We start from the raw sequence: 24377 nt of genomic DNA, 5'->3' as shown, positions 1-24377 counted from the left end.
CCTTATTTACTTTTCTATTCTGCTGATTGCTGGCCTCTGGTCATCACTATTCATTGGAAACTGACAACAGGCTCTGGAAATGATCTGAAAATGGGCCAGGGGTGAACATCGAAGAGCTATAAACTAAAGTGCACTCCTGTTTAATGCACGTATTCCCATTCGCTCCTCCAACACCAACCTATTACAATTCCACCCGTTCACCAGAACAAGTGCATCGTTATTATACCGGCTGACTGATAGCTTCTTAGCTAATCGAATGGGACAAACACAACACAAATACAGTGCATGCCAGTTAGCCTAACGCCCCGTGCCCACTACCTCCGTCCGTTGACTGATCCCCATTGACTTTGAATGGGGACGGACGCGCAATGCATTGTGGATCCGTCCGTTCCGTTGGAGCCTTCGGCTCAGTCAAGAAGTTGAAAAATGTTCAACTTTTCGGCAGCGACTGATCCGTCATCCAATCAGATCACGTATGCAAATTTAAGCACTGTGACGCGACTCGGGCTCTGACGATACTGGAAAGCGGGGAAAGCGGGTCATCTTGCATCGCAACAAGCAGGAAGAAGCGGGAAGAACCCGGCGAAGCGATTTGATTGGCTGACGGATGCCTCTGCAAAGACTACTCCCCCATCCGTCAGCCACGCCTTCCCACGTCCGTTGACTGACGGAGGTAGTGGGCATGTAGGGTAACGCGCCTGGCGCTAGGGGTCGGCGCGTTGCTTGTGTGATCTCATGCCAGGCAGTAGGTAAAGGCTTCGTTATGGTTCCCCGTTGACGCAACGCAATGACCATGCGGGCGCTTCGACGCAGTTGTAAACCTGCTTTGGTTCTGCGTCGGATTACGTTGGGTTAACGTTAGCGGACCAATCACAGCCGTTGCTGCAGCGCCGCTTCGACGAAGGTTATACTTTTGGGAGGCGCACTTCAGGTCCATGCGGTGGACGCAAGGAGGGTCTGCAAGGACGTAATGGGTCCGGAAACCCCCTTGTGTGGCGTCAACGTGGAACCGTAACTAAGCCTTAACGCCTTGTTCACACTACATGCGTCCGTCGGGTCGTGGCCGAGGGCATATCGGACGTATAGGGGACTTGTCTTTGTAGACGCATACTGCAGCCAATCAAATCGCCTCTCTCTACAAAGCCGATGTGTGGATATTGATACAAAAGAGGACACAAGCAACAACAGGTGACTAAAAACAATCCTATATTCCACATTTCTTTAAAAATATATAACGGCCGGATATTTCCTGCTACTTCCTGCTTGTTATTGCAAAATGGATCCAGGGAAACGTGTGGAGTGTATTTGCATAACCGCAATCTGATTGGCCGACGGATCCGGCGCTGTCAGGAAAAGTAGAACATTCCTCAACTTTTTGACGCAGGCCACGGACCCACAATGCATTTTGCGAGCGCCCCATGCAAAGTCAATGAGATCCGTCGGCGGACGGAGGTAGTGTGAACAAGCCCTAACGCTTCGTGCCCACTGCACCGTCAGTCAACGGACGTGGGAAGGCGTGGCTGACGGATGGGGGAGGTTTCCAGGGTCGTCAGAGCCCGAGTAGTGTCACAGTGCTTAAATTTACACACGTGATCTGATTGGATGACGGATCCGTCGCTGCCGAAAAGTTTGACAGAGCCGAAGGCTCCAACGGAGCGCATGGATCCACAATGCATTGCGCGTCCGTCCCCATTCAAAGTCAATGGGGATCAGTCAACGGACGGAGGTAGTGGGCACGAGGCGTTAGTACTAGAACTTCGTCCATGTCACTTTCACAGCAGCGATTCGACCGCAGACTTGGAAAGGTCCACGACGAGTTGTCAGATACTCAAGTGTTTGGATCACTCTATGTGTGCTGATGTCAAACACGAGTAGCAGAAACAAAGCCCAGTTTTGCGTTCCGATCTTGTTGAATGAGTTTTGACAGCTGCTCGCGGAATCCACGACTATGGTTTCACTTGCTAGCTCAACAGCGCAAGCCTTTCAGAGAACGTAGATATGTAGAACATAGAGGATTTCAGAAAACAATTGATATGTAGAACACAGAAGATTCCAGAGATAGGTAGAACATATAAGATTTCAGAGACCATAGTTATGTACAACAGAACCTTTCAGAGCCATATATATATATATATATATATATATATATAGATATAGATATATATATATATTATTATATAACAAATACAAGTTCAAATAAAAAAAATACCAATCAGAATATAAGTCTACTTAAATATGCAACACAGATAAACACTGATCAATATATACGATTTCAGATACCATAAATATGTATAACAGAACCTTTATATATATATATATATATATATATATATATACACACAAATAAGCAACACAGATAAACACTGATCAGCCCTACCCTCCTTTGTGCATGTCAGTGGACGAAGGCCTCTTATTGGCTGTCCCATCCTGGTAGGCCTTCCTCTCCAATGACAGTGGAGCATCCCGCGCCGGGAGGGCCAGCAACAGCGTTTCCTTGGTAACAGAGGTGGTTTCATCCCCTGGTCGACCAATGTGCTTCTTGGCGTAGTCAAAGCCTTGGACTGGCTGTAAGAGTCAGAACACATTCAAGGGGTCAGAGGTCACTTCACACATCACGGATTGACGCCTCAACGGCTTTGAGACATCAAACATCTCAAACATCCACCCAGTGACACACGCAGGTGTACCTCACTTAGGATTCTTCAGAATGCATTTCCAGAGGATGTAGTTCAACAGATGTTCACATGCCATGACATGAACCCACAAATAGCAACAATACATCAGCACATTCTTTGCATCGTTGATGAGAAAAGCAAACGCTGCATGGACTAATATTGAAACGAATCGACGAAACACTGGCATGCAGCCGCAATACAAATGTTGCTGTTGTGAAGAGGTCAGCTGCGCATGGAATTACAATGGCATAGCAATAACGGCTCTTTGTTAGCTTAACACAGAATGATCGAGGCTGACAAGAAGAGACAACATTTCTGCCAAGGCACAAAATTGAAATTAATTGTCGGCAGAAAAGCTCAGCATCTCTCTCACTTTAGTAAGTCCCCATTTCACCAAACAAATGATATGGATTTTATTTTTTCCCTGGAGCCCTCTTGTATATAGATCAATTAAATATGAAGGCAAAACAATCGCAACGCTGAGGAACACAGAGGGGCCTTTCCCCCTGGATGTTGGCACTTTTCTACTGCGTAGAGTGGCTCACAAGCAAGGGAGACGGCAAACAGAACACAAGGGCCCGTGTGTGTGTGTGTGGTGTGTGTGTGTGTGTGTGTGTGTGTGGTGTGTGTGTGGTGTGTGTGTGTGTGTGTGTGTGTGTGTGTGTGTGTGTGTGTGTGTGTGTGTGTGTGTGTGTGTGTGTGTGTGTGTGTGTGGTTCCACACCATGAGAGTGCTTTTCGGTTTGAACACCGCAGTACATGAAAAGGCTTTTTATTTTCTTTGCCATCATGCTTTGATATCTGTAGAGGGAAAAGTCCAAATCACTTTCCACTACTACTTGGGGAATTGGGGCGGATATAGTGAATAGTGATTAGGGACTGTTTTGACAGCGGAATGGTCGGTCATCCCCAATAATCATTTCCACAGCTTTGAGAGTTTCAAAGGGACTCCAAAGCCGAAATTGCCTCCCATCATCCGGACGGGCTTATCTTGGTGTACACAACATGGCCGAATGCCATACTAAGAGAAACGTGCCTTGTGAATAGATAACGATAATAAGACGACCTTATCAGTCTGCAAACACAGCACACAGAGTCAGGGGTATTAGACATGAATAAAGAAATCATTTCAGGGGCGTCAAACAATGCGGCACGTACCGAATCGTCCAAGGCCACAGTCTGTTACAATGTGTTGCTAAATTATCTTCACTACACATCCAGATGAAGCGGAGTGAGAAAGAGAAGGCCAGCAGGGGAAGGAGGGGGGGGGGGGGGGATGAAAGTTACACAACAAATTGTAGGAAGAAACCCAGATTTCTCTACATTGGATCTCTCCATAAAAGGCGTTGGGAAACATCCGATGACGCATTGTTAAATTCCCAGTGTGTGCGTGCGAAGATATGTCGGCGTTAACGAGAGTTAAACATTTATAAGTCAACCATTCAACTATCTCCGTCTGCGCTTTCTTAATGCCGCCTAAGGGCTACGTGGCGCGGAGAGAGCACGTGCACGTGCACGCGCACGCGCACACACACACACACACACACACACACACACACACACACACACACACACACACACACACACACACACACACACTACATTATTGTTCCCCTGGCATACACTTAGCCTTCAGCTCTGGTTCATACATGCGCATGCGTGTAAATATATGAGTGTGTGTGTGTGTGCACGGTTGCGTATGTGTTTGTGTACAATGTGTGTCTCTACTGACGGACATAATGTACAGTGACAGTTCAGACCCTATCCTGGTAGAAATGAATGGAGGAGGGCGACATTGATTGCATATGGTGTTCACAGGTTTTGTGTGTGTGTGCGTGTGCACACGTGCGTTACGTGCATGTGTTAGTGTTAGTGAACGTTTGGAGAAGAGGGGTGTGTGTGTGTGTGTGTGTGTGTGTGTCGGTGGAGGGGGGGGACCGGGCTGAGCATGATGAAGGGTGGGGGGGTTACTGAGTGTTATGTGCCGGTCTAAATATAGCCAGCGTCTAAAAGGCATTAGATATTATGGAGCATTGAGGTGTGAACGTTACACGAGGAGGGGTGACAACGTTGGACCTCCCATTTAAAAAGGGCTCGACACGATCGTCCCTTCCCGTCGTTACACTGGGGGTCCTGCCTAGGTGACCCCGAGCTGGGCCCCGACCACATTGATCAACCAAAGGGTGACGACATTTACCTTGAAACAAAGCAGACTGCGACATTCCTTCACAAAGGCTTTGGGCTTTCATTTTCAACCATTGGCTTAAAAAGGTGCAGCAGGTACGATTTTTCGTTTTCAAAGCTGAACAACGTAACGTTTTCTCCTGCTCTCCGCCTCCCTCAAAAGGTTTCTCTGTTATTGAGATGTGTTGCATTTCACACACACGTGATTGTCAAGCAAGATTAATTCCCCAACCAATCATCCTTTTTGTCCGTCCCTCTCGCCCTTGCTTACATTTCTCCCCCGTTTTCTATCCAGCTTTCTCACTTTTCTTTTCTCATAAAATCCTTTTCCCCTGCCTCACAAGGATGTGCTCTCCCTCTCCCCCTCTCCCTCTCCCTCTCCCTCTCTCTCTCATAAATGGCCGTCTTTCGCCCCTGCTGAAGGGCTCTGGCTAGATGATGAAGACACGCGGGGGGGGGGGGGGGGGAATGTATCCATCCCCCTGTCAGGAGACAGATGGAGGGCCGTGGTCAGGGACTCATCTCATACCCTGATGGAGTGAATGAGCGATGGGGAGAGAGGAAGAGGAGGGGGAGATGGAGAGGGCGAGAGAGAGAGGGCAAGAGAGAGAGAGGGCGAGAGGGCGAGAGGGCGAGAGAGAGAGAGGGCGAGAGAGAGAGAGGGCGAGAGGGAGAGAGAGACACACACATTGGCAGTGGAGAGATGGCAGGCGATTCCGAAGCAAATTACACTGCTGTCCTTATTTTATTTATTAATTATTTTTCTATCCGACTTGTGTGCAGTCCGTAGCCTCAGCGCTGCTGGTCTCATTTTTAACGCCCTAGCACAGCAGCAGCACTTGGTGAGGGACAGCAGATGGACCGTGTGTGTGTGTGTGGTGTGTGTGTGTGTGTGTGTGTGGTGTGTGTGTGTGTGTGGTGTGTGTGTGTGTGTGTGTGTGTGTGTGTGTGTGTGTGTGTGTGTGTGTGTGTGTGTGTGTGTGTGTGTCTGTGTGTCTGGTGTGTGTGTCTGTGTGTGTCCGTGTGTGTGTCTGTGTGTCTGTGTGTGTGTGTGTGTGCCTGGCTCCCCTGGGGTCGTATTGATTACATATTCAGTGCTAGTGGATCTCGAGGACAGCAGCAGCAGCAGCATTCCACACACTTCTGTCCTAGGAGGACAGCTGGGGGGTTAGAAGGGGTGTGTGTGTGTGTGTGTGTGTGTGTGTTTGCATGCATCCGTGTTTGCGTGCATGTGCGTGTGCGTGTGTGCGTGTGTGTGTGTGTGTGTCTGTGCGTCAGGGTGTGCCGATTGCCCCTGCTTCGTACAGCACTCCCGACGTGTTTGCGTGCTTCTGGCTTCAGGCGCTCGCTGAGCGATTCATCCTCATGTCCCTCATCTCCTCATCTTCACGCACGCAGCACAGTCATGGATTTCGTATCACATCGATTTATGATGAAGGCCAAAAAATCGGATTAATCACAGGAGATGCACCCCCCCCTCCCAGTGGGCCAGGGGGTCTGCAGAGAGCCGGACCCCCTCCTGCCTGAACACACACATGCAGACCTACGATAAACCTCCGCATTGATCTGCAGCTTTAGGCTGTCCTGCCTGATGACCCGTAGGCTGTCACTAGTAGATAAGCAGAACACTGAAACTCACCACACACACACACACACACACACACACACACACACACACACACACACACACACACACACACACACACACACACACACACACACACACACACACACACACACACACACACACACACACACACACACACACACACACGCGCGCGCAGAGATCAACTTGAGGAAGTCTATGATAGCTGATGGTTTCAAACAGTTCCCTTCATTAGTATTCATGGAATACTGATCAAAGCACACCCACTCAGGCCCTCATGAAGACTCAAAACACATGCACACACACAAGCACACGTACACACAAAGGCACACCGTGTGCTAACTGCAGTTTACGTGTGACACACTACTAGGCCCACTCCAACTACTCCTCATCCGATTTCCTCTTGGAGCCGTCGCTGCTACCGTTCTCAGAGAAGCTAGCGGTACGCTGTGGGTATGCATCAGCGCGTGAACAGCGTAAACAAAGCCTCACGGCGCCGTTTGAGGAGTGCTGGGGTTGAGTCCTCCTTTAATATATGATACCGCCTCCCTCGAAAGACAGGAAGCATAAACGTTGACAAGTCAAAGCTAAACTTTGTAGCCCAGCAAAATGTGCACACGCCGCTGAGCAGATTGGCGGGCCGAGAGTGTGTGTGTGTGTGTGGTGTGTGTGTGTGTGTGTGTGTGTGTGTGTGTGTGAATGGGGTCTGGGTTTGCATGCAGTGAGCAATAAAAGGAAAAACTGACTACCACGCAAGTTCATCACTCCACCGTGTTTATGCACCAGTGTAAATAATCCAAATCTATCTGCAGCGACACAACACACACACACACACACACACACACACACACACACACACACACACACACACACACACTAGGCTTTGCATAGGGGGACGAAATCCACATATCGGGTGACATTTTGTGTCACATCCACTACAAATGGCCTCCTTGGATTGGGCTGGGAAACCACTTTAGCGGGTATTTTGTTGTTGTTGTCAGACACTGCACTGTTTAGCAGCAGCATCGAAGGTGTAGCTGTTTCAACAAGTTTGTATCAAATCTCTAGGGGTGGTGTGCCCACTGAAGTCACGAAAACAAGCAAACCGAATGCAAAAAACAAAATATCTAGCTGTGTTCCCAAGAGACGTTATCTCCTTCTGCTTCGGCACTCTTTCCCGGGATCAGATGAATATTGCTCCGGCATGTGTCCGGGCCCCCCCCTCACGTTGGAGACAGAGTTCCACACAGATGTATTCTGGTCCATTGATAACACCCTATTGCAATCAAACCGAGAGCGACTAATATGCGTTTGCATAGTCTGGAGATGTCAGGCTAGGGATGACCCAGAACATACACATACAGCACGCTGTTTATTTACCGATATCGAATGTCTGTTTGAGCACTTTGTATTTGGCATAACCCCCCCTCCTAGCGTCCTTCCCCTCGCTCTTCCCGCCCTTTTTCTCCCTCTTCACCGATGAGGACGAGGACGATGCTGTGTCCACAAAACGTCGGCGGCAGCATGCATACAGAAATAGCAAAGAAGCGAATCCCGCCAAGTATCCAGACTGATGACAACCCCAAACACTGCACACACACAAATACACACACACACACACATATCAAGCAACGCCATAGTCATCGGGTGAGTCAGTCCTCGAGGTCGTCGGTTAAACCTTCACTAGTGCCCGCTCTGGTCTTTGACAGTACAGTGAGACGCACCGTATATGCCCACGGTGTTCATTCACAAATTAACATGCGTGTCATTGGATCATTAGACATCGTGTAATTCGTTTGTCAGTTGAGCTCATGGGTCATGTGGTTAATTAAGTCAGTCAGGCAGTCGGCCAGTCGGCCAGTCGGCAGGGGACATCATCACCACCACACCAACCACGCCATTGATGTACCTGATGGTGGTAACTGCCTTCCCTTCGATACGAGGTCTAGACGGGGAGAGAGGTGAAGGGGGGGGGGGGGATTAGTAGGGAAGGTGGGGTATAACGGAGCAGTAGCTGGCTAGCCTGCCGAGCTAGCCTCTCTAGCTGGGGTTTCACAACCAACGGTTGCTACGCAACGCGTGTTGCGAAGAAGCAAGGATGTTTTTTCCGGAAACATCATGTTGATCTGAACTTTTTGTCAGGATTTAACCTCAATTATGCCGTTTTATTCAATCTATTTGTTTCATAGTAAACTGTCTGATTTGGCCCAGGAGACACACTTCTGTCCTCACGCCCGATTGGTCATTACAGTAAGCATGGTTACCTCTGACCACGGACCAATGAGCAGGCAGGGGGAACCAACGGCTCTAACGTGGCGGACATTTATGTCATTATTCCCACTATGATATAATACAAATATCATATTGATGGTAATAGCATAGTCATAGTAAGAGTTGTACAGTAATAGACATAGCAATACTGTAATAGTATATACTGAGAGATCAGGGGGTGGTAAACTCAATCTGTGCAGGGGCAAATGAGCGCACAGCCCCTCACGTAGCAGAAGGTTTACAGTGCATGCTGGGGACATGTAGTTCAGCGCATCACGGGAGGTTAGAGAAGAAGAAAAATGAACGCCCGGGGCCTTGTGTTTGACGCACGTCTCATAGGTTTGATAAAAAGCGATGGTGATATGAGACGTGCGTCAAACACAAGGCCCGGGCGTTCATTTTGTCCAAACAGGTGGAGGAGGTCGATACCTTGGAGCGGGTCTTGAAGGTCCTGAAGGCGCTGGTCTTGAAGATGACCCGGGTTCCTCTTGCAGAGGATGAAGGCCACCATGCCCAACACCACCAACAGCAGCGCTACGGGGGTCATCAACGGCCAGCAGCCACAGGTTACCGGAGGAGTCTTCACTACAGCTACACACACACATACGCACATGCACCGGGGCAACACACACACACAAACACACGCATGCACAAAGAGATTACATTTATATAATCGCCCTTACCTGCTTTTGTTATAATGTTTCCGAATTTTTATTTGTATAACTGTTGATAAAAGCACGTTGTGACTTCTTGTCTGTGGAAGGCGCAATACAAATAAACTTGACTCACTAACTGGTGACAACAAATGTTTTTTGTATTTTATTCGAGAGAGAGAGAGAGAGAGAGAGAGTAGAGAGGAGAGGAGAGAGAGAGAGAGAGAGAGGAGAGAGAGAGAGAGGAGAGAGAGAGAGAGAGAGAGAAGAGAGGGAGAGAGAGAGGAGAGAGGAGAGAGAGAGAGAGAGAGAGAGAGGAGAGAGAGAGGAGAGAGAGAGAGAGAGAGAGAGAGGAGAGGGAGAGAGAGGAGAGAGAGAGAGAGAGAGAGAGAGAGAGGATTTTTGAAATATGGAGAGGAAAAATAGGAAAGAACGGTGGGGAAATGCAAAAAAGGAAATTGAGTTATATTGCTCCTGTTCCCCTACAGCGGCCCGCTGAACACACATTTCCACCTGGGTTCTTCTCCTCTAGTCATTCATTTATTCAAATACTTTAAAACCTCTACCTGAACGCCGGTGCGTCTGATACCCAATTCTAACCAAAAAAGTATTCTCGGACCCGACTGTGTTTAAACATCACGACCGGCACGATAGGTCTCTGCTGGGATTAAACCACTACTCAAAAGACCCAAGAGATGGACTTAACAAATTCCAATACAAATTAAATTTTCATCCCTCTCCCCGTTTTCCTCCAAAATGATTTGAAAGGACTGCAGCCACCCCGAGAGAGGTAGTGAAAGCTACGAGCTCTTACTATGGATATGCCCTGAAGCCCCATGCAATTCATCATTGCATTCTACAAGACTATTTCAGCATTATATTAGCTCTCTGGCTGTAATCTTGCCTATGGGACAGAAGGCTATTTATTTTTCTGTGAAATGTTGACCTGAACTAACTAGCAGTGAAGTGTCCTGCAATTTCATGATATAGGTGCAGTTTTAGGGATTTTATTATTTTGACGTCTAAATACCAATCCGACCAATAAGTCATGCTTGTCCAATGATGGTAGAAGGTGGCAGCCCCTGAATTGAATTCAACTGAACACTGGGAAGACTCAACAGTATATTCACATGGTTTTTGCTTGTTTTTCTGAAGCATCTATAGACACTAAGAAAAGCAAAAACACAAATCCAATGCATTCTTATTATGATTATTGTACTATTATTTTACTTAATTGTACTAGAATAACAAAGGTATTCATTGCAACATTAAGGAGATTCATGTACGGTGTGGGACGTTATGGATGACCTTTAAGAACACAAAAATACGCATCCTTCGCTCTGCATCAGCAATTTACAATTAGGACATTTAGCAAAGGCTTTTATCCAAAGCGACTTACAACGTTCAATACACACATTGACACACCGACAGCAGAGTCACCCATGCAAGGCGACAGCCAGCTCGTCAGGAGCAGTTAGGGTTAAGTGTCTTGCTCAGTGACACTCCTCCTAACACTCTAGCTAGGAGGAGCTGGGGATCAAACTAGCAACCTTTCGGTTACAAGACAACTGCTCTACCTCCTGAGCTAAGCCGACTCCTCAGCACACACCCTCAGACCACCTAATACCAAGCTCCGCACCGCGGGCGATCGGGCTTTCTCCGCTGCTGCCCCCAGACTATGGAACGCCCTCCCTGACCACCTGAAGGCCCCACAGACTACTGCTTTTTTTAAACTAAAAAAAGGCTTATCTTTTTAAAAAAAGCCTTTTGCTAATTTCTCTTTTATCGTATATGTATTATATGTTTACAACCCCCTTTTTTTTTTTTTTTCTCTCTCTCTTAAACTCTGTAGCACTTTGAGATTTTTTCGAATGTAAAGTGCTCTCCAAATAAAATGTATAATTATTATTATTAATAAAAACGAGTAGAGAATCCAAAGGCCAGACAGCTCCAGCTTACGTTCGGCCTGTACTTGTACGAAGTAGCCCAGGGTCAGGGCCATGGTCTGGGAGTCCAGGGTGCTCAGGGTCTTGGCGGCCGCCGTGCCCAGGATGGGCTCTCCGTTGAGCTGGGCGTAGTAGGTCATCTCCGCCGGGTCCTTGGGTCCTGCCAGGCGACGCATGCTCACCATCTGGACCGGGGGGGGGGGGGGGGGGTGAGAAGAGAGAGTCAGACGAGATGTACTGGGTTTAGGGGTGGGAGACATAGTCGATTCTGCGGTGCACCGCGATTCTGTGTGCAGCGGTTCCGTCGCGATTCAGATAAGTTAATAATCTGAATTAAGAAGAAATATATAGATATATATTTTATTCAATTTGTTTGCCTCCTGCAACATTCTGTTCAGCAGAGAGGGATAATTTGAGTAGTTTTACAATTATTTAATTTTTCTTCAATGTGTATTGGCCAAGCTGATTTGTCTGGACGCGATGGCGATTCAGCCTACGCTTAGCATGCACGCAAACTCACAGCCAGACACTAGAACGACAAACAAGTTCTTATTCTTATAATTGACTAAGAGCAGCTTTTTCTTTAATGACATAGAAAAGAAAGATTAGAAAGAAAGGAAAACTAAATCTGTTTATTTTTTACCTACCTCTATAGTGTGTTGTAATGCAAGCTGTATTTATGGCAAGCTTTATCTCTAATAAAATATTAGACAAGGTAATTAATCTGTTGATTTCTTTAATGATCATCAAAAAAGTAGGAAGTGATAGCAAACTCTGAGTAGAAAATTCAGATGTACATCAATATTTTTTAAAATCCTGCATTAAAATGTGCATGAAAAAAATAAATGCTTTGAGATGCACCAATAATCGTTTTAGAATCAAATCGTTGACCTCTGAATCGGAATCGAATCGAATCGTGAGGTGCCAAGAGATTCCCACCCCTAACTGGGTTCAGCAATAGATCCACGCACGCCAACCTCGTTCGACGGCACAAAGAAGGTCCCTGCGAGGGACGCGCTCGCAAGTTCCACATCCTGCGTTTCCTGCGGATGCTTTGATACGTGCGCGCGGACGCCGCAGCGAACGCTACGCTGACGGAATGCACTGGAGGATAACCCAGGGAGAGGAAGCGTCTGCCTCGCCTCATCCATCATCAAACGGTTATTTCTTCATCTCTTTCTCTTTTAAGTGGATGAATAAATCATCGGGGCTTAATCAAGTCGAGTGATTCCATTTTGTCGGGACGTGCGTGTGAGATGGTCGCGCGTCACCCTCTGAAGACGCCAGCGCACGCTCCCACTTTTGAGTGTCTGAAGCGGTTGTGAAATAGAGGCGCCGTTGGGGCAGCTGTCGGAGACGGCGCGCGTGTGTTCAACTATCACCCGTAAAGATCAGCAGGGACAGAACCAGGGGCCGGCAGCACGAGAGAACAGCGCACTTTAGTCCCTGGGATACTGACTCCTCGTTAGTCCAGACAGTTCAGTCATGAACAAATCGTTACATTGTCATATATCGTTAGCCTCATAGCATAATTGCCCGAGGCATATTGTAAGGTTTATCTTGTATTTAGCGTAAAAAAATGTGTTATGGAATGTAAAAAGCACTCTGATTGGCTTAAGATATAGCCAATGAGAAGCAGTGACTCAGTAGCATAGAGTTAGAGTATATTAGTTAGAGTAGAGTTAGGTTACACAATTTAGACCAAAATATAACTTTGATGACTATGGCAATCATGCTATGAGGCTAACGATATGTAAAAGTGTGTGCATTCGTATTGTTTCCTACAATCCTATATTTATTATATTTATTTTAACAATATATTTTGCAATACATTCACAATATATTTTGTAATACATTTACTCCGTCCTTCGGAGGAGACGTCAGACCGAGGTCCTGACTCACTGAGGTCATAAAAGATCCCAGGGTACTTATCGCAAAGAGTAGGGGTTTCCCCGGTGTCCTGGCCCAACCAGGCTCATTCAATCTGGGCCCCTAATCATCCTCCTGTGTAATTGACTGATTCATTAATTCCCTCCCTCTCCACCTCAAGCTGGTGTGTGGTGAGCGTTCTGGCGCCGATTGGCTGCCCTGCATCACCCAAGTGGGGGCTACACACTGGTGGTGGTGAGTGAGGTCCCCCCCTTCACTGCAAAGCGTCTTTGAGTGTCTAGAAAAGGGCGGGGCTTTTAACACTCAAAGTGTCCAACGACGCACCGAAGCCCCCCCGGGGCGGAGTACCTGTACGGTGTACGCCCCCACGCTGGAGGCCCTGCGGACGCGGGCCACCTGGGCGCCCTGACGCCCCGCCACCAGGAAGAGCTCGGCCAGACGCTGCTCCATCAGGCTGGCGAAGCTCTGGTAGCTGGTCTCCAGGGAACCAGTGTCCACGTCCTGGATCACTGGGAGGGGGCGACCGAGGTTCAGTCACACAGAGAGACAGAGGGAGAGGGAGAGGGAGAGAGAGAGACAGAGACAGAGACAGAGACAGAGAGAGAGAGAGAGAGAGACAGAGGGAGAGACAGAGGGAGAGAGAGAGACAGAGACAGAGACAGAGAGAGAGAGAGAGAGAGAGAGGCGGAGACAGAGCGAGGGAGAGAATTAATACAAGGGAACATTAAAGGTCCCATGACATGCTATTTTATGTATTCTTTAATATAGGTATTAGTGGGCAACTAACACAGTATTCAAAGACGTTCCCGAAATTCTGCCGTGGTGAAGAGTTACAGCCACTCCGAGCCAGTCGCACATTGAGCTTCCCCCAAATGCGCTGTTTTGGTGTCTGTAGCTATAATGCAAATGAGGAGGAGCGAGGCGGGTCAAGGAGGAGGGTGGGCGTGTGGCCCTGAGCAGCTTGCAGCCACGGTACCATGCGCTCTGTTTACAGTGGATGTATCGCAATGGCGAGGCGCACACAGCCTTTAGCCGTGTTCTGTAAATATTCTAGAACACACGGGAGTCCTGGAGCTCTATATCTAAATATTATCATATAGCCTACATAGATATCTATATCATATAATATATATTATCATGGCCAAAAGCTGTGTGAGCCGATATTATGAATCTCAAACGACCGTGTTGGGTTCTCCGACGTTCCTGGTTCTTCAACGTCCACATCAATGTGAAGTAGACCGCAACAAGGAGGAGAAAGGGATCGTTGCCGGGCAGAAGGACCTCCGCCTCTGGCGGTGGTCCCTCAGCGGGGCTCAAGCGGGAGACATTCGCCGCCAACAATCCCTTTCTCCTCCATGTCGTGGATCATGTTCTTGAGGGAGTCAAAGCCAAAGTTCCTTCCCCCCAATTAATTCTCAACCTTGGCTGAGATAACCCTCACTACGAGTCTCGTTGTAGAAATACCAGACGAGAGTCCGACGTGTTATGCGCCATAACACCAAAAGCAGAACGGTTATCCAAATAACAAGGAAGTGTACAACACTAGCGTTACAGTCCTGGAGCTCTATATCTAAATAATATCATATAATACATAGATATCTATATCATATAATACATATTATCACGGCCAAAAGCTGTGTGTGCCTCCAGACGATATTATGAATCACAAACGACTTTGTCGGGTTCTGCGACGTCTCTGGTTCTTCCACTTTCACATCAACCTGAAGTCGACTGAACCGTGCGCTGCCTGCTGCCGGCTGCCCGCTGCCGGGCGATGGTGCCTCGCGGCAACCGGCGGCATGTCGCAGTTCATGTACTTCAGCCAGTCAAAGCCAAAGTTCCTTTCCCCCAATTCCTTCTCAACCATGGCTCAGATAACCCCCACGACAGTCTCGTTGTGGAAATACAAGAGACGTCAAAGAACCGACAAGAAACACTTGCGTTACAGTGTGTGTATTCACACACACACACATGTGGCGCTCGCACGGTCGTGTCTCATTGGCGGGCCACGTCTCTGGGCGGGCCAGGCAGAGTAAGGGGAGGAGCTTAGATGCTTTATGACGTCCTAAATAAAGACATTCCAAATCAGCGCACTTGAGCCTCCGTTTTTTCCAAAGGCGAGCAGAACAGCTAGTGCTCGTTTTACACCAAACGCAAGTTTTAGCCACTGGGGGACCATAGGCAGGCTAGGGGAACTCATATTTATGTTAGAAAACCTCATAAAGTGAGATTTTCATGTCATGGGACCTTTAAAGAGAGTTACCATTAGTATAATTAAACATATTGAGAGAAGGAGAGGAAAGTTCAGCAGTGGGAAATGCAAAGGAGAAGGAGTTGGGGGGAGATCAGAGAACGGCATTCTGTTTGAAATGCGCCGGTTCAGAAGCCGCTGTAGAGCGACGGTCACGCACCAGCGCCCCGTGCCCCCCGCCTTACCCTTTATCACACACACACACACACACACACACACACACACACACACACACACACACACACACACACACACACACACACAAAGACACCACCTGCACAACCACAAACACACACACACACATACACAAAGTCACCATCTGCACACAAACACCAGACACCCCCACACACACACACACACACACACACACACACACACACACACACACACACAAATACAAAGTAACCTCCCACACACACACCAGCACACAAAAACATGACCTGCACATACATACACTCACACAAACACACACACACACGGACACCACTCACAGAATCTGCAGAATCTACACGCGAAACACACACACACACACGCATGCTGTGACAAACACATCACCGGGGGCTCAGTCGATGTGATCTCCCCTCCCCGTCTCTTCGAGGATGCTGTGCATGAAGCTTCCATCGGTTTCGTTCCTGTGGTTTATAGACCAGAACATAAGATAAGGAGTCCTTTTACCTGTGATCACCCAATAGCTCTTTGTCGCCGCGGACGTGTTCAGGTTGTGGTATTCTAGGGCTGGATGGAGAGAGAGAGAGGGAGAGAAAGACAAAGGGAGAGGGAGGGGGAGAGAAAGAGAAAGAGAGGGAGAGGGAGAGGGAGAGAGAGGGGGAGAGAGGGAGAGGGAGAGGGAGAAAGATAGGGAGGGGGAGAGGGGGAGGGATAGGGAACAGGAGAGAGAGAGAGAGAGGGAGAAAGAGAGGGAGGGGGAGAGAGGGAGAGGGAGAGGGAACGGGAGAGAGAGAGAGAGAGAGAGAGAGAGAGATGTGTTTGATTTCAACAACATAGATAAACATACATAAATCAACAATGGGTCAAAGAATCATTAAATAATAATCAATCCAGACTCATTAAGAAAAAAAACATGTTCAAATCCATTCAGAAATTGTCGGCTACATCTCAACAGCGCGAGTTAAGGCTTTCGTCCTCTTTGAGCACCATTCCGTGAACCCATTAATCCCCGCTCCCCGCTCCCCGACACGGTGGTGACTGGGCCCGTGTTGAGGGATTCTGACAGTAAATGCTTGGATTAAATGGAGCTGAAAGGGAAGCACAGCAGCTGACTGCTGCCGCGACCCGACGTGGGTTGACCACCCACTCAGCTCTGCTCTGCACCGCCGCAACGACGGCGTCTCCATCTACACCCCTCACAGGGCCAGCTGTTTACAGCGGGGTCTAAAAAAACAGGTTGGTGTCCAGAGAGAGAGAGAGAGTCAGGGAAAACCGAGGTGTCCGGGCAAATGTAGAGGTCCGGTGATTATGTGTGCTATGTCCTCACCCATCCACCCCCTCACCTACCCTCCCCCTCCCTCCCTCCCTCCCTCCCTCCCTCCCCCCAACCCTTCAGTGGTTTATTGAGAACACAAATAGATTCTTATCTAATCCAACCCGGGTAAAATTAGTTTGTTCAGGGGACATAGACAACAGATTTCCTGAGGGCACTGTTCGGCTGATGGAGGCTTTATAGCTCCTGGGTTTTATACAATTGGAAGGAGGCGCTATTAAAGGTGGGGTAGAGGATGCGTGAGTGCAGCTCATCTAGCTAACGTATTCGTCTGTGATGAAACAAAGTTTGGTTCCGGTTTTTGATTTTACCATTGCTTTTCTTTAGCAGCAGTTTAAATCCAAAGCAAATTAAAATGAATTCAGAAACAGGACAATAAAGAGCAGTTTAGGGTTTGGCTGACAATATATATATATATATATTAGTGCTGTCAAGCGATTAAAATATTTAATCGCGATTAATCACATTAATGTCATAGTTAACTCATGATTTTTCTATGCTAAATATCCCTTGATTTCTTTGTCCCATTGATTTTTCTCATTTTAATGCTCTTAAAAAATAGCAGTCAGGCTACTGCTTCTTTGTTTTGAGCCCAAAAAATATATATATATTGCGTTAATCGCGCGATAAAAAAATTAACTCTGTTAAAATTGGTTTGCGTTAACTCCGTTAATAACGCTTTTAACTGACAGCATTATTATATATATATATATATATATATATATATGTACACATATATATTTAATTTCAAACCTAAAATGTCGTCAGCTGTGAATAAAAAACACCCCCTACAAATGTATTCATAATCATTCATGGGAAACATTGCTAAACGAAACTCTGCTGTTTGAGTGGGAAGCTGCAGACCTGACATACATACGTCCATGAATCATGGACTGGCCTGGAATGAACTTCAACACACCGGGCTGTGTGCGTGGCTTCAACTACCAGCAGCGGTCCAAGCGGAAAGGGCAGGTCAACATGTGGTGATGCAACATCCCCAGAATTAGCATGTCAATGGATTCACTTTCTAAAGGGTAAGTAAACCCCAAAAAATCACAGCGCGGTTTTGGTCTCACCAAGTGTGGGTGATTCTTTTGTGCTTTTTGACAAATATTTAGCTGTGCTCCCTATCTCGAGGAACGTGAAGTGGGTTTGGACAATGTTTGACCACAACCCTGGCTTTTTCTCCCTTGGCACCCAATGTCCTTGTCTTTTCTAAACCTTTCGTTTTTTTTGCCCATCACATTATTTACATTTGTTGGGCTCCTGCTAAAACGGGGGGTTTACTTAACCTTTAAAAAGGTTAAAGTTTATAGAGCTGTTGGACCCTCCGTTCCAATCCTTTGTAGAGGATCTTCTATTCGTCCAAGCATTCATTATTCAGTGGAAATGCAGAAATACTTAACTTTAAGCAATGGTGAAAAGTGATCCTTTTCTATGGCGGGCAAAGGATATCAGCGTTATGTGAGACCCATATGTTCACAGTAGAGCTCAGTATCAGAGCTCGGCGTAGATAATTTCTCCGACCTCTCGTGAATTAAAATGAATACAGAGAGCGGTTACTTGGTTGGTTCCTCCTGTCTCGTGTATTTCTAATGCCGTTCTGGGAGACCCGAGCAGCGAATCAATGGAGCGCAATCAGCTCTCCGTCACCCGTCTCCTGTAACCTCCACCTCCCTTGTCCTCAGTCATTGATTTTTTTTGACCGTGGAATTAAATGTGGAAAGTTACCATAAAAGTTAATATTTTTTATCGTTGACAAAATCCCGGGTTTGTCGGGGGGGGGGGGGGGGGGTGGGGGGCTACTTACGCTCGGCAATGAGAAGGGGGGGGTAGAAGAGGAAGTAGCCCACCAGCTCTGCGGTCAGTTGGTTGAGGAGGCCGCTGGAGATGGTGCCGTTGAGCAAGGCGTCCTGGTTTCGCACCACGTACACCACCGCCACGGAGGGGGAGGCCGGGACCTGGGACACACTCTGGATCTGGAGGGGCGCACACGCACGCACGCACGCACACACACACACGCAGGCACACACACACACACGCACAAACACACACGCACGCACAGACACACACACACACACGCACGCACGCACACACACACACACAGGCACACGCATGCACGCACACACACACACACACACAGACACACACACGCACGCACACAGCCACACGCACGCGCAAACATACACACACACACGCACGCAAACACATCCACACACACACACACACACACACACACACACACACACACACACACACACACACACACACACACACACACACACACACAGAGACAAATAGACAACAGATATACAAAGAGACAAATTAGGGGAGTAAATACTGTATAGTAATACCGAAGCAGTGTTTATGCTTGACTTGTGTAGATGTAGACACACACACGGGTGTACAAATGCACGTGTGTCCGTTTGTGTGTGTGTGTGTGTGCACGTGTGTGTAAATATTTGTGTGTGTACACGGATGTGCATCCCACCGCATGACACCCCCGGCAGAACGCACACAAATTTCGGCACTGCAATTCCAGAAATACTCAAAAGACGTTCTTTGTTTTGTTATTTAAATAACAGGCGCATGTTGGTTTATTGATAACCGTGCGTCTGCGTCACCATAACAAAGTGGATGATATGAAATACGAGAAACGCTCATCGCATTTATCCCTATGCATGAATACTTCAGGAGATTCATTATAAATGAACCCTATATATGTGTGTCTGTCAGGCCTGTCAAGACCTAGTTTACCAGCATGGTGGAACATATAAATATATTATATATAAATACACATATATCCCCCAGCCATGAAGGAACCTCGACAGTCACAGAGAGACAGAGACAGAGACAGAGACAGAGAGAGAGAGAGAGAGAGAGAGAGAGAGAGAGAGAGAGAGAGAGAGTAACAAAGGGATGCATCGCGGACTAAACAGAAGCTACTATAAATACATCGGAGGGAAGGCTCTCTAGGTTATGAAGCAGCAATGCACTGCATTAGTAAGCATGCAAAAGGAAGTCTGGAAGAACGATTACAAATCCAGAATGCTGGCCACATACAGGCACCGAACCCATCATTCATGGTTAATGCACTTTACATCCAGGCCATAGGGGGTCATGAATTGCATCGTTATCCTTGAACTCCCTATTGCGATTTCCGGCTTTCTTCCTCCCTATGAGCTGTGCACCAGTCGCCAGGGGGCTGGGACTAAGAATAATGACAATATGAGCCACAGCAAAGGCAAGGAGGATTCATGTGGAGGTCTTGACTATCATTAAGTGCCCTCACTCGCCCGTCTCTCCGCTAAACCCACGCCTAAAAGAGGCGTGGGTCTCTCCCTCCCTCGCCAAGACCTCACAGTTTGAGCATCCCGTTCCGTTGATGAGAGGAGAACGGCTGGGAACGTCATTACACTTTATCCCTCAGGGTCAGTACTATCCCCCCCCCCCCCCCCTGCTAATAACCCTCTGATATTAAGGCCCCGTTCACACGAAGCCGAAACGGGCGAAACCGTTACGGTTTCGATCTATCCGGTTTCGAAGTATCTCCGTAAAGACGAAGCCAAGCGAAACCGGGTAGATCTGTAGAAACGCTGTAGTACACATTCCAGGCCCATAAGGGGCGCTGCTTCTGGTACAGAAATCCAGAAGAAATGAAATAAGAAGAAGAGGCGAGCATGCGCATAAAGGCTGCCCTTATGCGCATGCTCGCATGTGATTTCTGAGACTCCGAGGGCTTAAGAGCTATTGGCTAGGAGGTCGAGGGGTGGGGCCGATGACGTCATGGTTTGCGGTTTCAGTCGGTTTCAGGCGTACACACGAATCCAAAACGAAACCGGGTAGATTTGAAACCACCTCCGAGGGTGGTTTCAGAAGTTTGCGGTTTCGGTCAGCAGATTCGCCGGCTTCGTGTGTACGGAAGGCCGAACCGTACAAGACCTTTGCGGTTTCGCCATGAAATCGGCTTCGTGTGAACGGGGCCTAAGCAGCACAGACAGCAGGGGGGGACAGATGAGGTATGAGGAGGGCCGGTAGGACGGGGCATACCTCCACGGTGAGCCGGCTGTAGGTCTCCAGCACTTTGTCCTGGGCCTCGTCGAAGGCGTTCTCCAGCCGCTGCTCCAGCAGCTGCACGAAGCTGCAGGAGTAGACGTTGTCCGTGGGGCCGATGAAGCGCAGCACTGCGCGGGGACAGGGGGGGACGGACACAGGCTTAGAACACCAGCCGGAGGCGGCAGGAGACACCGTGGAGGCTACTAGACAAACGTTTGGAGAAATGTCTGGTTCATCATCACCTAGTGAGTTAAATTGTATTATAATTTGTAACTATTTTTATCATCACTCTGATTTGTTGCTGTGGTCGTTATCTTGTTTCATCATCAGCTGAGATATTTCCAATGTCTCTCCACAGACTCTTGCCTTGACGGCACTCTCTCACCAACCAGAAAGAGAACATCGATCGGCCCAATCGGTACAACTCCTAGCCGGTTCGCAACAGTGTTGGCAACAGCTCAGAGCAATGAAACCATCGTCGATCAAACAGAAAGCGACGGGAAAGCTCCAAAGCCCTGGCAGCAACAGCAGCGTCCAACTGCCACAGGACTAGTTGGATATTTAAACACCTTAATGACCCGCGGCTTTAGCAACCTATTCATTTATAAACCTGGCCGTTGATTTCTCTGTGGTCGAATTATGCCTGACGGTGTCTATTGTCCCAGGTGATCCAACCTGCACACGCGAGTCAAACATCGCCACGGTAATCGGTTTTACACCGTGACACGCTTCCTTTGTTTCTGACGGGCGGATCTGACTGGGTCGAGCTAAGCACACACACGGGACTGAAAGTTAGAATGTTAAATGCCAAAGAGACAGGACCGTTGACCGGGCTGTTGAACAGCAGCACGGGGTGAGCTCAGCTCCTGTGCTGCCGCCAACGATGTGGCATCATGTTGGGCAACACGTGATCCCGTTGTGATTGACCCGGATGCCTCAGTGGAGAGACTATTTGGACTGAGACTGGAGATACATGACCCCCATATGGTCCACACACATCAACACTAGTATCACACACATTCCCAAACACACACACGCACACACACACACACACACACACACATGCGCACACAGAGACGGACTGGCTTAGCTTTATCCATCAGAACACGGATTATGATGTAACTATTCCGTGTGCCATGAAACCAAGGTGAGTGTACGAGCTGGAAACAGGCCACAGAGTAGGCTACACCCAACACATTTTGGCTAGACTTTGTATGGTGTTACTTAACTAAAGGTGACACAAGGGCTTAACAGGAGCCTGTTCTCGCGGCCAATCGTTCCAGCTTTTTTTTGCCATTGTGTTAACAGTTTCGTCGTTGCGGTCGTGACCTTTCACCAACGTGTTCCGGATGTTACGTCCGTCTTTGAACTCGCGTGTCAAGGCGACACGTTTGGACAGGAAAGGCCTCGCAGACCCCCAGCCGAGGCCGGCACCTGGGCAGCGTGTTCACACGTCACTCACCTGTTTTCAGCTGCAGATGTACACTTGGGGCCACCAGCCATGTGGCCACCGGAACCAGCACGGCCCTGACCAACGGGGTGTGCTGCCTGATGTCCGACAGCAGCTTGTCAAAGCCGTAAACGTTCAGGGCCTCCACCACCAGCGAGGCGATGTAGATGGTTTTCCCGCTGGTGACGTAGTAGGCCAGCGTGACGTTGTAGGGGCTGCAGGCGTCCTGCTCCATCTGAGACGGAGGGAGAGACGTGAGAGGCTGCGATCGGCGGCGCTGTTGTTGGAGTTACCTCGGGTTTTGGTCTTACAACCACCCGGGTGTGTACACGTTGTTTTCATTCTTATTTAGTTTGAAAGAAAATTCTCTGCGTTTTTTTTCTTTCTTTTTTTCGCACGTGTTTGCGTCGTTTTTTCTTATTCACATCATGTATTCTCAAAATAAATGCATGTGTTTCAAGTATAAATTGATAAAAAAAACACGACTTAAAGCCCCCTTGGTAGTGGGGTAGGTGCGGCTCTGCCCCTCATTCTGACCCGTGATGTGCGCACCAAACGGGAGACCAACAATTAGTGGAGAGTCAAAGCTAGTATTAGGGAAGTCTGTAGCCTGTGCTATGTGTGTGTGTGTGTGCATGCGTGTATGTGTGTCTGTGTCTGTGTGTGTTTGTGTGTGCGTGTGTTCGTGACCATGTGCGTGTGTTTGTGCGCACGCGCATGCGCTTGCATGCGTGTGTGACTGCATGTGTGTTTGTGTGAGTGTGTGTGTGCTTATGTGTTTGTGTGTGCGCGTAGGCGTGTGTGTGTGTGTGTGTGTGTGTGTGCTTGTGTGTGTGTGCTTGTGTTTGTGTGTTTGTGTGTGCAGGCGCAGGTGTGTGTGTGTGCTTGCGTGTGTGTGTGTGTGTGTGTGTGCTTGCGCGTGCGTGTGTGTGTGTGCGTGGTTCATCCCACTGGGGGGCGGTTGCTGCTGTTGCTACGGGCTGCTTCCTCCGCTCTCCTTCACCGAGGAAGTGTTTGTCAACTCCCTCCGGTTATCCTGTTTGACTAAAAATATCCCTGCCTGGCTTTCTATCCATCTATCTATGTATTTATGTGGCTATATCTATGTATCTATATATATGTATTTATCGATCCATCTATGTATTGATAGATCTATGTATCTGTCCATCTATGTTTCTATATATATTTTTATCTTTATTTATCCATCTATGTATTTATCTATATATTGTCGGTATCGTACGATCCATCTAATATCTATCCATCCATCCATCCATCCATCCATCCATCCATCCATCCATCCATCCATCCATCCATCCATCCATCCATCCATCCATCCATCCATAATGATGTCAGAATTTCTTCCATAAATGGCTTGGTTTGAATGTAAGAGAGCATTTCAAATATCAAATCACATCATCAACCTAGCTACCTCGTTTGTTTTCATTTATTCATACTGTGTGTTTTATTTTCTCTGCGGGAATTTGTACATGTGTGTGATGTGTGTTGACCGTGAATGCGTTCTCTCCAACAATGAGACCATGATCATGTAAACCTAATGTCAATGTAAATTGCACAATTGACTTACAAGTGCAATAAGCACACAGTTGCACCGTATTGCCATGAGATAATGTTATTGTAAGCCGAGGCGGCCAATCGAATCTGTTGTTTGTCGGCCATTCTCTTTGTTCCATCCACCCTTCTGGTAGAGAGCTGTCCTGTTTCTGCTCACCAATATACGGCCGTAGAGAAGGGAGAAGAGGGGGAAAGGAGAGAGAGCGAGCGAGAGAGAAAGAGAGAGAGAGAGTGAGAGAGAAAGAGAGAGACAGAGACAGAGACAGAGACAGAGAGAGAGAGAGAGAGAGAGAATGGGGGAGAGAGAGAGTGAGAGAGAGGGA

The 24377-nt window shown here is 48.0% G+C and overlaps 1 protein-coding gene across 1 annotated transcript in view; it reads right to left on the bottom strand.

Annotated features, from left to right (window-relative positions):
* The window catches only part of kiaa1549la (KIAA1549-like a), a 65903-nt gene that overhangs the window by 13764 nt on the left and 27762 nt on the right, over positions 1–24377 (bottom strand). Inside the window, 10 exon segments of the mRNA XM_060061549.1 lie at positions 2378–2565; positions 8374–8409; positions 9165–9215; positions 9217–9326; positions 11348–11519; positions 13573–13733; positions 16151–16210; positions 18787–18955; positions 21027–21160; positions 22495–22717. Coding sequence (XP_059917532.1) covers positions 2378–2565; positions 8374–8409; positions 9165–9215; positions 9217–9326; positions 11348–11519; positions 13573–13733; positions 16151–16210; positions 18787–18955; positions 21027–21160; positions 22495–22717 — 1304 coding nt within the window.

This window comes from Gadus macrocephalus, chromosome 9 (genome assembly GCF_031168955.1).
Source record: "Gadus macrocephalus chromosome 9, ASM3116895v1".
Taxonomy (NCBI): Eukaryota; Metazoa; Chordata; class Actinopteri; order Gadiformes; family Gadidae; genus Gadus; species Gadus macrocephalus.
This window is presented reverse-complemented; position numbering and strand designations above follow the sequence as displayed.